This window comes from Aquarana catesbeiana, linkage group LG04, assembly GCF_042186555.1.
Source record: "Aquarana catesbeiana isolate 2022-GZ linkage group LG04, ASM4218655v1, whole genome shotgun sequence".
NCBI lineage: Eukaryota > Metazoa > Chordata > Amphibia > Anura > Ranidae > Aquarana > Aquarana catesbeiana.
In genome coordinates, this window is record NC_133327.1 from 554,530,885 (window position 1) to 554,547,850 (window position 16,966).

At 42.5% G+C, this 16,966-nt stretch overlaps 1 protein-coding gene across 4 annotated transcripts in view; it reads right to left on the reverse strand.

The window, feature by feature from the left end:
• DTD1 (D-aminoacyl-tRNA deacylase 1) overlaps positions 1-15,399 on the reverse strand; it is an 857,518-nt gene extending 842,119 nt beyond the window's left edge. For all 4 annotated transcript variants that reach the window (XM_073627970.1, XM_073627972.1, XM_073627971.1 and 1 more), the window contains exons 1-3: positions 15,252-15,399; positions 8,384-8,474; positions 5,351-5,586 (exon numbers count right to left, since the gene is read on the reverse strand). In XM_073627970.1, coding sequence (XP_073484071.1) covers positions 5,351-5,586; positions 8,384-8,474; positions 15,252-15,294 — 370 coding nt within the window. In that variant the 5' untranslated portion in view covers positions 15,295-15,399. The remainder of the gene's footprint in view (positions 1-5,350; positions 5,587-8,383; positions 8,475-15,251) is intronic.
• Positions 15,400-16,966: the final 1,567 nt, after the last annotated feature.

The window sequence follows — 16,966 nt, forward strand, 5'->3', positions numbered from 1 at the left end:
TATCAATATTTTCCTCAAGACGAATTTGTGGGGCTATGGTCCTATTACAGTCACGATTAGGTTCATTGGTTCCATTTGATTTAATATATCCACTGGGATTAGATTTCTGACATGGCTCTATAGTGCTGTGCCATTTTGAATATGGCCACTAGGTGGCCACCGTGCTTTTCATTGACATGTCTCCTTATGTCTTTTTTAAGCCGGTTCCTGTCTGTGACATGGACCATGCTGCTAGATGGGACCTATTTGTTTAGGATTATTTTGAGGCTTTTTTGCCTTTATTTATTTATACAATATAGGTATGACTTCTGTGTGTTCGTAAGGATACACAGCTCTATTACCTATAGTTTATTTTATTTCTATTTTCTATTTTCGTTTATATATCTTTTTGCAATATTTAACATGGCCACCGGGTGGCCTTTGTTTATTTTATCTTTAGAATGTCCCCTTATGCTCAAGTCAATTCATGTCCGGTCTGTGACACGGATCACACTGGTTGACTTGATAATTTTAGTAATTTGTTGACATTTTATTGTTTTTTTTGGGGTACCTGTCTCCATATGCGTTCTATGGTTCCCAGATACCTGACTTCATACCCCCTTCCAGCCAGCGGTTTATTGCAATTCATGATTAATTCTTTCTCCAGTGATTGTGGACACACTTGTGCACCTGACATCACTCAGTGTTTGGGATTATCCGACCTGGGTAGGCTCGCTGATAATTCGGCATTCACAGTGAGGCTTGGTTTAGTGAGGCACCAATCAGCGCTTGGGACTTTTCAATTTTTTGTGCAAGTCTGCCGATGGAAGGGAATTCAAAGCGAGGCTTGGTCAGGCTCTTAGTACTATAAGGGGAGGAGATGCGCCGCCCGTGCCCCTGGATGATGTGACTCTATCACGAAACACTGCGTAGGGCAGAGCGACGTGTTCTCAGCACCTCCCATTGCTGCTGTTGTTTCCAGTAGGATGGGCTGTCTGTGAGCTTCCGGCCGGTGTTCCAGACTACACTACATGCCTACTATTGTCTACTAACATGTGAGTTTAACCTTTTACTTATCCAATAAAGTGAATGATTTTACACTATATGGAGCCTTTTTTTCCTTCTATGACCATATCTGCAATGCTGTGGGCTGATGTCTGAGTACCTGTCAGTGTGAACATCTTTAGCCTGACCCTGCAGTCTTTGATGTCCCATCACGGTATAAGGTCTCTGATCCATTGGTTGTGGTTCGAAGAAGTATTAACAAACAGCCTTCTCTGATCCTCTGTAACGGGGGATCATGAGTTTCTGGTAGGCGGCCAGTCTGATTTCACAGTGGTGGAGCAAGCACGCTTTTTTCTTCTCACAGCAAGAATTTATGTTTTTTGGAACTTTTTTAAGATACTTTTATATCACTTGGGTGATTTATTTTTTATACATGGACTTTTTATTATCACTTTGAACATTTTATTTTTGGATTGATTATTAATTTGACATGTGTTTTGTATATTATGTATACACTAAAGGGGAACTCTTCACTTAGTTCTAAATATTTGGTTTGGTGATGATGTGTATGATCACCAATCTGTTTTAGCACGATTCAACCCCCCTTTTTTCTTATATAACCACTTGACAACTGGGCACTTAAACCCCCCTCGTGACCAGACCAATTTTCAGCTTTCAGCGCTCTCACACTTTGAATGACAATTACTCAGTCATGTAATACTGTACCCAAATGAATTTTTTGTCCTTTTTTTCATACAAATAGAGCTTTATTTTGGTGGTATTTGATCACCTCTGGGTTTTTTATTTTTTGCGCTATAAATGAAAAAAGACCGAAAATTTTGAAAAAAAAAAAGCATTTTTCTTTGTTTCTGTGATAAAATTTTGCAAATTAGTAATTTTTCTTCATAAATTTTGGCCACAATTTATACTGCTACATATCTTTGGTAAAAATAACCTAAATTAGTGGATATTATTTGGTCTTTGTGAAAGTTAGAGAGTCTACAAGTTATGGTACAAATCATAAAAAATTGATCACATCTGAAGTACTGGTGGCCTATCTCATTTCTTGCCACCCGAACAAGTCAGGAAAGTACAAATACCCCCCAAATGACCCCTTTTTTGAAAGTAGACATTCCAAGGTATTTAGTAAGATGCATGGTGAGGTTTTTGATGTTGTCATTTTTTCCCACAATTCTTTGCAAAATGAAGATTTTTTTTTTTTTCCCCACAAAATTGTCATTGTAATAGGTTATTTCTCTCACATGGCATGTGTATACCACAAATGACACCCCAAAATACATTCTGCTACTCCTCCTGAGTATTACGATACCACATGTGTGAGACTTTTTCACAGCCTGGCCACATAGAGAGGCCCAACATGCAGGGAGCGCCATCACGTGTTCTAGGAGCATAAATTACACATCTGACTTGTTGACTACCTATTACACTTTTGAAGGCCCTGGAGAACCAGGACAATGACATGTGACACTGACGTGGCACTGATGACAAATGGCACTGATACGTGGCACTGATGTGGCACTGATGACAGATGGCACTGATACGTGGCACTGACACTGATGTGGCACTGATGACAGATGGCACTAATACATGGCACTGATGACAGATGGCACTAATACGTGGCACTGACAGATGGCACTAATACGTGGCACTGATGACACGTGACACTGATGACAGATGGCACTAATATGTGGCACTGATGACATGTGGCGCTGATGACAAATGGCACTGATGACAGATGGCACTAATACGTGGCACTAATGAAAGATGGCACCAATACGTGGCACTGATGACAGATGGCACTGATACGTGGCACTGATGACACTTGGCACTGATACGTGGCACTGATGACACGTGACACTGATGACAGATGGCACGTGACACTGACAGGTGGCACTGATGACAAATGGCACTATGTGGCACTGATGACAGATGGCATTTATACATGGCACTGGGGACAGAGGGCAGGGTCAGATGGCAGGACAGTTGGCAGGGGCAGATGGCAGGACAGATAACAGTGGAGACACTTTTATTTTTCTTTTTTTTTTTTTTTTTTTTTTTTTTTTTTACACTTACTGCAGCAGCGGTTCGTTCTCCCTCCTCACACGCTGTCTCTGTGTGAGGAGGGAGAGCCGGCGATGAGAGACGATCTCATATGTTTATATATGAGATCCTCTCTCATTGGTAGAGCGATCGCACTGTAAATGGCCGCTGTCATTGGCCGTTTACGGCGATCTGTGACTGGCCGTGTCCGAGGGACACGGCCAGCACAAAACTTCTGCGATGCACGCCTGCGGGAGCGCGCAATGCGGAAGTAAACAGGAGGACGTCCAGGGACGCCCTCCCGGCAATTGGAGTCCGCGCTGTAGCCGTCTTTCGGCTATAGCGCGGGCGCCTAGTGGTTAATTTCACTGCGTTTGTGTTACATAGATGAATCCTGGCTATAATTGTTATTGTTTATGTATTTCAACGTAGCGCAGTTATTCCCCTCATTTTTCTTATCAAGCCTTAGACTTATGTGCCCCTGTATAAGGTCAACAAACTTCACTACCCAATATTATCCATTAGCAATACTTTATTGTCCCCTCTCCCCCTCCTATGGTATATGGTATAATGACACAGGCAGGAACTTCTCGTCAGAACGTGCCCTGCGCGCAGACACGGGTCCGCACAGTGGCGCGATCTGTGATTGGCTGCGTCCACCGGATGACTGATCACTGTACCGGCCCACTGCCAGTACCATGTGACCCCTGTAACCAATCACAGCAGGTCACATGACAGTTGTAAACAATGGATGGCTTCCTTTCAAGCCATCCATTCCGTCGTATACAATTGTGTTGCTAGCTGTGATTGGTCAGTGTGATCACATGGTACAGACTGGGCCAATCACAGCCCATCTGTACCATGTGATTAGCTCTGACCAATCTCAGTTAATCACAACAAAACAAACTGAATGAAATTATTTAATTTATGTAATTATTTAATTATTTAATTATGTAAAATGCTTGCATATAGCAATGTAATGCACTGCTATATGCAGACAATGTATGGGGGAAAAAAAAAATAAAATACTGATCACTTCCCCAGAGTAGTACAGTTTTACTGTGGTAACATTATATTGCTCTGGTCAAAGTTTGTTAAAAAAAAAAAAAATTGTAAAAGAAGGAAAAAAATATATATAATAAAAATGTGAAAAAAAAAATATTAATTTTTTTTTCGAACTGTCACTGGTCAATGTCCCTGATCACCGCTACATGCCTGTTATAAAATAATTGGTTTGGTGATGATGTGTATGATCACCAATCTGTTTTAGCGCAAGTCTAAGGCTTGACATGTTGGGTAGCTGCTTACTCTTGCAATCTAAACTTTTCCCCCTAAAAATGTTAGGTAATATATTTAATTTGAGAAAAAGAAAACTTTAAAATGTGTCCTCAAGACAGAATAGGGGAGGAGAGAAAAAATACATACATTGTACACATGGTGTGTTGTATCCATGAATAGGTGTAACAAGACCCAATGATCTGACACACACAAGTATAGAAATATAGAATAATATATTTATTTTGTGTGCATTAAAATTAAATGTTATTTATTAATTTTTTTAACTGAATATAAGCACTTGATAAACAGTTGCGCTAATATCATGTGATATAAGAAATCGACCAACAATTTTTTTTGCTAAGGTCTCTGCTTTCAGGAAATATATGGTGCGTTGAAGTTTTAAGCAACCTTCAGGCCTAAAATGTGCATTTTAAAATGTGTACAAAAAAAATTGCAAAAACAGTTCTGGCAGTGAAAGGGTTAAAGTGGTTGTAAACTTGGGGGGGGGGGGGCGGACCTGCAAGACAAAGGCATAATGAGCTAGTGTGCATCATATACTAGCTCATTCTGAAAGACTTACCTTAGAACGAAGCTGTCTCAGTACACAGCTGTGGCGGACGACATGTCTCCGGAATGTTACTTCCGGGTTCACGGGTACCAGCGCTGTGATTGGCCAGAGATGACGTCATGGAACAGGGACTGAAGAAATGGCACGAATGAGCCGTTTCTTCAGTGCGCATGTGCCGATGACGTCAGCACATGTAGATACAGTGAATATCTCCTAAAAACTGTGCAAGTTTAGGAGAAATTCACGGTACTTACAGGTAAGCCTTATTATAGGCTTACCTGTTGGCAAAAGTGGTTATAAAGGGTTTACAACCACTTTAAAAGATACCATTATGAAAGAAAAAAAATTCCCTTACACCCATAGTGTTGACTTTTCTTTATAGTTTTACACATAAATATACAGTGTGTTGTAGCACAGTATTTAAGATGAGGCATACAACACTTTACTATGAAGTAGTACCTTTGATTAGTTCCGGTTTGTAGGCCTTTCTCATTTGCTCCAAGAAGTCCTTGTAGAATGGTTCAGCGTTCTCGGAAGGCATCGCCATGTGATAGTCAGGCTTGTTTCCTTTTAAGACGCACTGCAAAGTAAACTGGCTGACACACAGCACTTCATACTGCTTGTCCATAACACTTTTACTCCAATGTTTGCCACTGTCATCCGCAAATATCCGAAGGTTCAGAATCTTTCTCACCCTGCAAGGACAAGCAGCAAGGGTGAGACCTGATGCTCCAGGTAAAAAATTTTTTTTTATGAATACAATAAATCTAGATTTTCAAAAATGACCAGCTCTTTACATTTATACCCATTATGAACCAGAGCAATATTTACCATAACAAAGAAATACATAATTTTTTTTGGTTGGGAATGTAGGACAATTCAGGCTTGTAGACAATGTTGTTTTGCAAAAAATTATTATTCTCTATGCACTCAGTAGACAAAAAGGCATAAAAATAAATAAATAGTTTTTTTACTTTCGTGTTTCAAGCAGTGTTGGCTTTAAAAAGTAGTTTTACTATAAATAAAAACTATACATGTTATTGTAGAATTTGCCCTGTCTACAATGACATTAAAACGATGTTTCTGATAGAACACGTAGCAGTTATTTGCAGATGAAAAGTTTTTTCCTTTTGAAATTTTGCACATTTTTTTAAATGGGACACTGGAAAAAAAATAACAAACAAGGCATATGAAAACAAGAAACAGTTTGAATATTAAGTGGTAAAAAAATAGAAAATAAAATCATAGTCTGGTTGAAAAAGGCACAAGTCTACCCAGTTCAATACCACTTTCAGAGCGATCATACGATAATCTGATCATTAGTACGCAGCTTTCGAGAGCCGAACACAACAATTTATGTGAAATTATCCGATGGGACAAGCACAAAAATTGTTCTCGCACGATACCAGATCGTACGATTTTCGTTTAATCAGTACAATTGTCGTTCGAAAATACAAATACACTACAATACGTTACATTTTCGTAACTTTAGTACACTCTTCATTGTCGATGAGACTAGCATGCAAAAAAAGCGGACAATCAATCGTCAGATAATCTCATCGTGTGTACCAGACTTTACACATTGGGACTTAGCTCCGCCCTCCACTTCCATCCTCAGTGTATTTGATTGTCAGCAGCAGGAACCAATGACTTCTGCTGCTGCTCAGGTGCTGTGTGAAGAGGAAGAGAGGGGAGAAGGGACGCAGCCGTGCACAGCACTGGATCTCTTCTCCCATCTCTTCCCCTTCACGCAGGGAAGAAAGGGGGGGTGGGGGTGTTGGGGGCAGAAAAATAGAAAATGTTTTTAATTTTAATGCAAGCAATGCATTAAGGTAACAAACGGTTTTAGCTTTAGTATCACTTGAAGTTATTTTAGGATGCAAATGTGTAAACTGACATCCTGCCAGGCACGTGTGTTCACAAGCACAGGCTATTCACATTCGCTTTCTAAAATGTATGCCTTAATATAAAACGCTCAAAAGCACAATATTTACTTAACATTTAAAACAAAAAATTAGTACCATTATTTTTATTCCCTGAATAAATTAAGAAGATGTGTGCAAACTATATGCTTTATTCCCTTATTTTGTCACGATGAAACAACACCGAAGTGCAAGAGTAAAGCTGAACTCCAAGCACAACAACTTTTTTTCAAATCTTTTCCCAATAGCCAAAAATTATATAAAATCGACTTTGTGGGCACCAAATGCCCTTGTAAAATCAGATGTTACCTTGTAAAAGTAGCAGTGACATCACTGTGTTGTACATAGCTTTTGCAGAGCACAGAGCTGTGGGAAGGACCCTGCAGACTCCACCCACTGCAGGCTATATACGAAATGTGGAATGGGGGAAAGGAGGGGAAACAATGCAAATACAGTATTAGTTAACGATCAGTGCAGTAGCTGATCGTGGTCTGACCAACTACCGAGTGTGGTGTTATTGCTTTAACTGGAGAAAGCGGTACTATAATTCGAGAGGCAAGGAAGGGGGGAATGGGGGACGGGGATACTCGTTATAAAGAATAACGAGGGAAAAAAGTAGTTATTACAGCAATAGTTGGTCAAGAGTGGTGGTATCAAAAAGTATCAGTTTATTGAATAGAAAATCAATGAAACATACTGAGGCTATCAATAGGAACATGCATCTTGTTAATACAGTTTAGTGAATACAAAGACTTAAGACAGGACAACATAAATTACATAACATTTATGTTGTCCTGTCTTAAGTCTTTGTATTCACGAAACTGTATTAACAAGATGCATGTTCCTATTGATAGCCTCAGTATGTTTCATTGATTTTCTATTCAATAAACTGATACTTTTTGATACCACCACTCTTGACCAACTATTGCTGTAATAACTACTTTTTTCCCTCGTTATTCTTTATAACGAGTATCCCCGTCCCCCATTCCCCCCTTCCTTGCCTCTCGAATTATAGTACCCACTGCAGGCTGCCTGTAGAAAATTGCAGAAGGGGCGGAGACAAGACCAGTCACCCAGCATAAGGAGAGAGAGCAGCAGTGACCGGTCTTTATTACAGGAAGCTCCTGAGCAGAAAGGCAAAATTTCACACTGGATTACTGCTTAGATCTGGAAAAAATACACAAAGCACCCCAAGATTCAAGGAAGAATAACAATGTCTCTAGTTAGACAGGAGTTTGATTATGCTGGAGTTAAAGCTTAAAGTGAACCTGTCATGAAGCAAAATATCTGATCAGATTCTGCATGTGCTCACATTCAACCAGAAGCAGCCATTCCCTAATCTAAGTGATGGACTTTAGTTTTGAAGCGGTGAAGTTCAACCTATTCACTGAGAACTAGAATATGACGCCAACCACAATGGCTGCTTCCATGAGACCTGATCCACAAAGGCCACCCCCCCAGCCTTTGTATCAATATAAATGCACATCCACATACAAATAATAGAAAACAAACACAGGAACGGGGGGAACATTTAACATACAAATGCTACTAAAAATGGTGAAGAACTTACATATAATCAATATCCTTCTGTGTGTCTTCTACTGAAATACCCAGCAACACACAGATTCCCCGTCCGATGGAGCTGACCTGTTCTTCTCCCACTGTAAATGTAAAAATAGCCTGTTAGTAGATTGATGGGGAGGTTCATTTCAGGTACTTATATAGCGCAGTCAGTTTACGCAGCACTTTACATATATATTGTACATTCACATCAGTTCCTGCCCTCAAGGAGCTTACAATCTAAGGTCCCTAACTTGCATTTATACATACACATATTAGGGACAATTATCCTTCCAGCATGTCTTTGGAGTGCGGGAGGAAACCGGAGTAACAGGAGGAAACTGGGGGGGTTAGGCCTGCAGTTATATGAAAAAGCAACATACAGATAAAGCCAATCTAAAAGGTAATCCATTGCAGTTTACCAGTATTCAGCTGCCATTTTCTCCCATTCTTCCATGTCTGGAATCTTCAGTCAATAGGCGGCCATTTCTGTATGTGCATGCATTTGCAAAGGAGCTGCATTTCCCCGACCTGGCTCTTGCTCCCGGCATTTGCAAGATGCGTGGCTTACATGTAAAATTATCTTAAAAAATTGATAGCAGGAAGGAAAAAGGGTCATAAGGCAGAAGCAGGGTGGATTTGATTTAAATCAACTGGTTTTAAATCACAATTTTTAACCACTTCAATACAGGGCATTTTCACCCCCTTCCTGCCCAGGCCAAATTTTCAGCTTTTAGCGCTGCCACGATTTGAATGACAATTGCGCGGTCATACAACACTGTACCCATATGACATTTTGATAATTTTTTTCCCAGAAATAGAGCTTTCTTCGATCACCTCTGCGGTTTTTATTTTTTGTGCTATGAACAAAAAAAGACTGACAATTTTGGAAAAAAAACACAATATTTGATATGTATTCTTCTATATATTTTTGGTTAAAAAAATAAATAAATAAAAAATAAAAATATCGCAATAAGCATATATTGATTGGTTTGTGCAAAAGTTATAGCACCTACAAAAAAGGGGATAGAATTATGGCATTTTTATTTTTCTCTTACTAGTAATGACGGTGATCAGCGATTTTTGTCAGGACTGCGATATTGCGGCAGACAGATTGGACAGTTTTGACACTATTTAGGGACCATTCACATTTATACAGCGAACAGTGCTATACAAATGCACTGATTGCTGTATAAATGTCACTGGCAGGGAAGGGGTTAACAATAGGGGGCAATCAAGGGGTTAAATGTGTTACCTAGGGAGTGACTAACTGTGGGGGGAGGGGACTGACTGGGGGAGGTGACCAATCGGTGTTCCTCTGTACTGGGAACACACGATCGGTTTCCTCTCCCCTGACAGGACGTGGATCTGTGTGATCCACGTCCCTGCTCTGTGACCGGCAACCACAGGGGTGCCTGGCGGACAAAACGGCTGCCAGGCATGCGCATCAGCTCCCGAGCGACGTAGCCAGCGCGCCCCCTTGCTGCCAGGAAGCCGAGGACGTCATATGACAGCCGCCCAGGATAACAGACACCTTGCAGCCATCATTTGACTATACGCAGGATGGGAACAGGTTAAAGAGGAACTCTCTTCTCTGTCCTGCAGCGGCTCCTCCTCTGACCCGCTGTTGACTCACCGACAGTCCCATTCACTTTAATGGGACGGCTGGTGATGCGGCAAGTAAAACAACAAGGTGAGGAACATGGCGGCAGTGGGAGTCCGCTAACAGGGGCTGCTATGATGGATCTGAAATGACAGGCGCTCTTTAAATGTAAGGACTTTTTCTTGCTCGTAGTTAGAATCTTTATTTTTGCAAAACAAAATGAAGGTTTTCTATTTAGAATAATCTGTCAGGTTAGTAAATATTCCCAAACTGGGTCTCTTTTACGGCCTGCTGCCATTTTTCGCAAGGATAAGAATAAAGCACTTCAAGCTATGTGCATAAAGATCACAAGGTTTATAAGCTGAGTAGAAGGTTTCACTTTCATTTTTACTGCTTTTCCTTCCTCCTCACACTTAGAGTCTGGTACAGATGCATTTCTCTTCAAACAATCATACAGTTTGTAGTGTACATAGATTTGCAAAACAATGGGAAAAGGGAATATTCTGTGAATGCATCAATGCAGTGCATGTTATACCAGCTTGCATTCATTGAATAAATTTACCAAAAATGTAAATATTGCAGAATATACAGCCTCATTCTACATAACTAAGCTCCATTTCATGCTGAATAAACTATATTATTAATGTATCCTAAATAGAAAACTATCTTTAGATAGATTTTTACTCCAAATCATTTTATTAAAATAAATATGATAAAAATCAAATTTAAATAATAAAAAAAAAAAAAATCTGATTTTTTTTTATCCGCCCTGGGCACAAGACATACAAAATCTCATCTGCCATAAACCTCTACCTGCTACCAATTTTTTATCATTTAACTTTGGTTGCACTTTGAACAGCCTGGATAGTCGGTTAAAGCAAACATGCAAAAACCTTTCTGGAAATATTTTAGAACACCCCTGTAGAGAAAGATTGAAAACAAATCTGGCCTAAGACTAATTTATTATTTTAAAAAAAAATGTCTTGTTGAACTGAAATTTTAAGGCTACTTTCACATTGGGGCGGGCGGGTGCCTGCGGTAAAGCGGCGCCATTTTTAGCGCAGCTTTACCATAGTTTTAGCAGCGGGGCGGTTTTAACCTCCGCTAGTGGCCGAAAAAGGGTTCAAACCGCCCGCAAAGCTTTGGCGGCGCTGCCCCGTTGTTTTCAATGGGCAGGGGCGCTTTAGGAGCGGTGAATAAATTTATATAGAACAGCAATTTAATGCATTTTTTAGTGCCACATCCAGTATTTAAAGCTAAAGAGAAAAACACTAGTGGTGGACTTTAAAGGCACATAAAGGGTAAAAGAGTATTTTAAATACAAAAATATTTTATTAAATATGTAGTATAAAGGGGTTTAAACGTGTAACATAAGGAATGCCTTTACAACATTGTCACCAATGTACATATAGTAGTATACAATACTCTTGCACCCAACGTGTTTCGGAGTACACGTATCTCCTTCCTCAGGGTGAGTATTAGCAAGAGAGATTTCTATTGTATTTGCGATGAGTCTAGTGTCCGTTTATGAAGCAGTGATCAGCGGTGATCCCGAGGATCACCGCTGATCACAGTCCATAAACAGTTTATGAAACAGTGATAATCGGGGGAGAACATGTTTGAACTTGTTCTCCCGCCGATTATCTCTACACGCGGAGAATTCTCATGAATGACACAGTAAGGGCCAGTTTATGAAGCGGTGATCTCACCGCTTCACTGGCGATCTGAGTGAGAATTCACACTCCCAGGTTCACCAGCTCAGAGGTGGTGAATCGGGGAGTGAAGAGGAAATCTGGGGGGATCTGAGGGGGAAGGAGGAAGATTTTTAACTTCCTTATGCCTCGTTCAGACCCCCCAACACTGTTAGCATGTCCCCCTGTCATATTTATGTGTATACATATATATATATATATACATATATACATATAATGTGTATATGTATATATATATATATATATATATATATATATATATATATATAATGTGTGTGTATATACATGTATATATAATGTGTGTGTGTGTATACATATGTATATAATGTAGGGGGACTCATTATTTTATTAACAGTAATTCATGCCGTCTGTCCGTGTATTGAGCGGTGATAATTTATCACCGCTTAATAAACTGACATCTCTGTATTTCTGGTGCTGTAATCTCGTAAAGTCTCACGAGATTCCAGTATCAGGGGCCGTTCTCCACTGTTTGAAGCATTTGTAGATCTCTTCACTCCTCCGAAGGTGAAGCGATCTACACAGCTTCATAAACAGGCACATAGAGGAGAAAGATCTTCACTGTGAATGCCGGAGAACGAAGCAGTGAATAGATTTCACTGCTTCATAAACGGACACCTCTATGAGTTAACATTCCATAGTGTTATAGTTAAAAACAACAGAGATTTAGGACAGGTGTGCCAGGCAGATTCTCGGCTCCAAAAGCTCTTAGTATAATTGTTTTATAGGACGTTTTACATTCAAAAAAAAAAAAAATTCAATGATAAAGCACTATTGCAAGATCTGATTGCTTTGCATGTGGACGTTGTGATTGGAGTTCATGGGCAGCAATAAGGAGGATAAATACCAAGTGGTGATCGATGTGATTGACGCTCACGGTCAGCATTAAGGAGGGGGAATACAAGGAGGAAAGCTCTGGAGGATTAACCGTTTACAAAGGCATATTTATAAAGTATATGAGGTGAGGGCACAACTGGTGAAGGGAGCACAAGGAATCTGATAATATACACAGCAGTGGATGTGTGTGAAGAGTTTGGTTTCATCTATAGTCATCTGATTAGTTTAATCATTTTTTCAATATATATAGTGGACAGGCACGTTATTCTTCACTATTTTTCATACATATAAAGACACTCTATGGATTCTTGGAAAAAGCATAGCAGCTCACTAGGTTTTACGCAGTTCACGGTCAGATGTGACACTTTGCTTGCCTTTATCCGACCACTGGGGCACCGTGTTATCCACTGATATCAATGACGGGGCACCATGTTATCCATTAACACCAATGACAGGGCTCCATTCCTCCCATGGACACCAACGACGGGGCCCCATCTTATCCACTGACACCAACAACAGAGCTCCATTCCGCCCACAGACACCGACGGGACACCGTTCCTCCCACAGACACCAACGACGGGACACCGTTCCTCCCACAGACACCAACGACGGGACACCGTTCCTCCCACAGACACCAACGACGGGACACCGTTCCTCCCACAGACACCAACGACGGGACACCGTTCCTCCCACAGACACCAACGACGGGACACCGTTCCTCCCACAGACACCAACGACGGGACACCGTTCCTCCCACAGACACCAATGATGCAGCACCATTCCTCCCTTAAAGAGGGAGTCCACCTAGAAAAAAAATATTAAAAGCCAGCAGCTACAAACACTGCAGCTGCTGACTTTTAATAAATGGTCACTTACCTGTCCTGGAGTCCAGCGATGTTGGCAGCCGAGGCCGATCAATCGCTCGGCTGCCATTCTCTGTGAGGGAATCAGGAAGTGAAGCATTGCGGCTTCACTTCCCGGGTTCCCTACTGCGCATGTGCAAGTCGCACTGCGCGTTCTAAGTGGTCCCCGCTATCTCCTGGGACCTGTGTATTTCCCAGGAGACAGCGGGTGTGTGCGTGACTCCTGCGGGAGTCTATTCCCGGAAGTGGATGCAGATACCTAATACAGGTATCTGCACCCCCTTCCCCCCTGAAAGGTGCCAATTGTGGCACCGGAGGGGGGGAGGAATCAGATGAGCGGAAGTGTCAACTTTTGGGTGGAACTCCGCTTTAAATACCAACATTTTCACCAGTGGCAGCTGGTGCTCAAATTTTTTGGGGGCCCAAACAAACAGAAAAAATTCTGAAAAAAACCCCCATCAATTGCAGCCTCACTGTACCATCAATTGCAGCCACTGTACCATCAATTGCCGCTACTGTACCCATCAAACGCAGCCACTGTGCCCCATCAAATGCTGCCAGTGTGCCTGCTGTCTGGACTTACCCTGTCTCGGTGGCGGTGGGACAGCTCCTCAATGTCTTCTCCTGTCCTCTCTTCCCACCCTCTGCTATGATTGGAGGCCTGATAGGTGTCCAATCACAGCGCCTGTCATTTCAGCCAATCAGGTGACGGGCAACAGATCCGAGCACCTGATTGGCGGAGAGTTAGAAAAGTGAATATTCATTTGCTTTTCTAACACAGCTGAGTGACCTGCGCGTGCCGAACATGGCGCTCGCAGGTCACCTTTTTTGATGCCTATTAGAGCCTATGGCTCTAATCAGGTGCTTAAAAAAAAAACCTGCCGCTGTAATTCAGGCACCAAAAAGTGAACGGGCGCCTGTATAGGTGGTGGCAGCCATAGATAGATTCATGCATTGCATGAATCGATCTATTGGTGCTAGAGGGGGTGGCTGGAGAGAGGGAGCGGTGCCCGTGTGTCTTTATGGACACACCACCACTGATTTCACACTTGTCTGAGAAGCTATCAGTCGACCGCCAATCACAGGCATTCCCCTGCCCAGTAGCTGCACATATCCATGACTAAGGATGAGCTCCGGCGTATTCGCACACTCCACATGCAGAGCCCGCCAGGAAGTCATGACGGCACAGCGCTAATCACAGGCAGTGAGACATTTTCCTGATGTGCGGCTCCAGAGATCGGGAAATGTCTCACTGCCTGTGATTAGCGCAGGTGCCAACTTCCTGGTGGGCTCGGCACGTGGAGTGTGCGAACACGCCGGACCTTTGCATAAATGCAGCATGCCTCCGCCACCTATGATTGGCTGTGACATCTTCCTGGTGGGATAACACAGACGGGTTGGAACTCATACCTAATAATGACCAAATTAGGCTGCCAATTAGATACAAAACTGTTGATCATTTTCTGCCCTCTGGCCGATCGACTCAATCGGATGATAAAATCGAAGCATGTATGGCCAGCAAGTCTGTAGTGCGAGGGCCTGCCCAATTGTATACATACTGATAGATTAGGTAGGTCTTCATCTTTCATAGAGTTGGTGTAGATTGTATCATGTATGGGGGATTTTGTGTACAGCACAATAATGTATTGTGAGGGATCCATTGAGTGAACACTGCTCTGGGCTCATCCATACTGAGGTGTATAGAGGAGGGGGTCTCCTGAGCTCTCTGTGTGGACAGGAAGTTCCCGGATGAGCCGGTGCACTGCACAGGGAGGAGAATGTCATCACTTCCCCCCAGCCTGTCACCAGCAGCCGCTGTCCTGTGCGCTGTGTCCGGCCACTTACCAGTCACACTGGCCTGAGTCACCCTTTGGATGATCGCTCTCATTGTGCTCAGCCGGGGGACACAAACAGCCGCTCTCCGCTACCGACTCTGCTGCGGTGCGCCACCTTCTTATAATGAACCGAGAGGGTGCGTACGCGCCCTCTAGTGGCTCTAATTTATAGTAACAGGTAGCGGACTGTACACTGTGTGTGAATCACAGACCATGGGAGCCGACACTCCTGTCGTTAGTTTTTACAATAGAACAAAAAAAAAAAAGTTTTCATTTTGGATAGAGTAAGGATGAGTTATAACCCCAGTCAGATGTTTTTATTTGGCTTCTGTGTCCAGTTGGGGAGATTTCCCTTCACTTCCTGTCTCATTGCCAAAACAGGAAGTGGGAGGAAATCTATCCAAAGTGAGGGAAACTTTTCTCACTAGAACCAGTGTCCTCACTGAAAGATTTCCGCTATGTTCCCATTCAGGGATTACCTCTACGTCACCTTGCATCAGAGCTCGTGCGAGGCTCACAGAGTGCGCACTAGTGAGCACGGTGATCAATGTGCCCCCCCACCCCGACACAGAGGATCACATTACCTGTACCATGTGATTACTGTAATCAACAGAGCAGCATGTGATTTCTTTGGTCTGCTCTGGGCTCTGCAGGCTGCATGTTTGATTGCTTCCCCCTGTCTTCTGGGAGCTTCCAGAATGTAGTGGGTGGGAGAGTCAAACTAGCAGCCTGAATATCTATGCAGCTCCAACCAGGGCAGGACTTAGGGTGGTGGGGGGCCCCTGGGCTTGAGTCACTTTCGGGGCCCTACCTTCTATACATATGTACAGCTCTATAAAACAGAAATTGAAAAGGACAAGGTGCACCAGACTCAGTGCAGTATTAAAGAACTTCTGTTTAATTGGACAAGACAAAACAGCCAAATGGCTACTCACAAAAGTAGATAATATATAAGCGTATAAGTGGGGGGATACTGTACTGGTATTTGTCCTGGGTCCACGATTAATAAAAGCAATAAAAATGGATAAAATGATAATTACCATATTTATCGGCGTATAACACGCACCCCAAGCTTAGGAGGGAATTTTAAGGAAAAAAAAACTTTTAGGAGGGAAGTTTAAGGAAAAAAACTTACATTTAAATGGCCATCAATGCAGCTTTATCAGTGTCCATCTGCAGCCTTGTCAGTGTCATTTGCAGACTTGTCAGTGTAGCCTTGCATCAGTGTCATTGCAGCCTTGTCATTGCAGCCTTTCAGTTTAAAAATGGCGCCGCCGAAATACAGAGCCGGACGTCCTGTGTATCTCGGCGGCTTTCTAAACAGGCGGGGCCCCCTATTGGCCGGGACCCATGGACTTGAGCCCAGTCAAGCCCAGTGGTAAGTCCGGCCCTGGCTCTAACCAATCCCTGGGGGGAAATTGCTCAAATGGTGGCTTGGAAGGGGCATAAATAGTTTAGAGCCTGGTAGAACAGAGTTCTTCCCAAGGAGGAGAAGTTCTCAGTCAGAAGGCCTGCTGCCCTTCCTGACAGTCCAGCTAAAGATTCTGCTAGTCTCATGGAGGTCCCATCAGTGCATAGCTGGGGGGGGGGCTATCCTGCTACGAATTCCTGTGAGGCTAAGAGAGGGATTTCACTGGGGATCACAGAGAAGGCTCTGTGCCTGAGTCTAAGTGGGACATCCATGTCCCAAGGACTCTGTGAGTACAGACCTGAGAGAAGGATCCT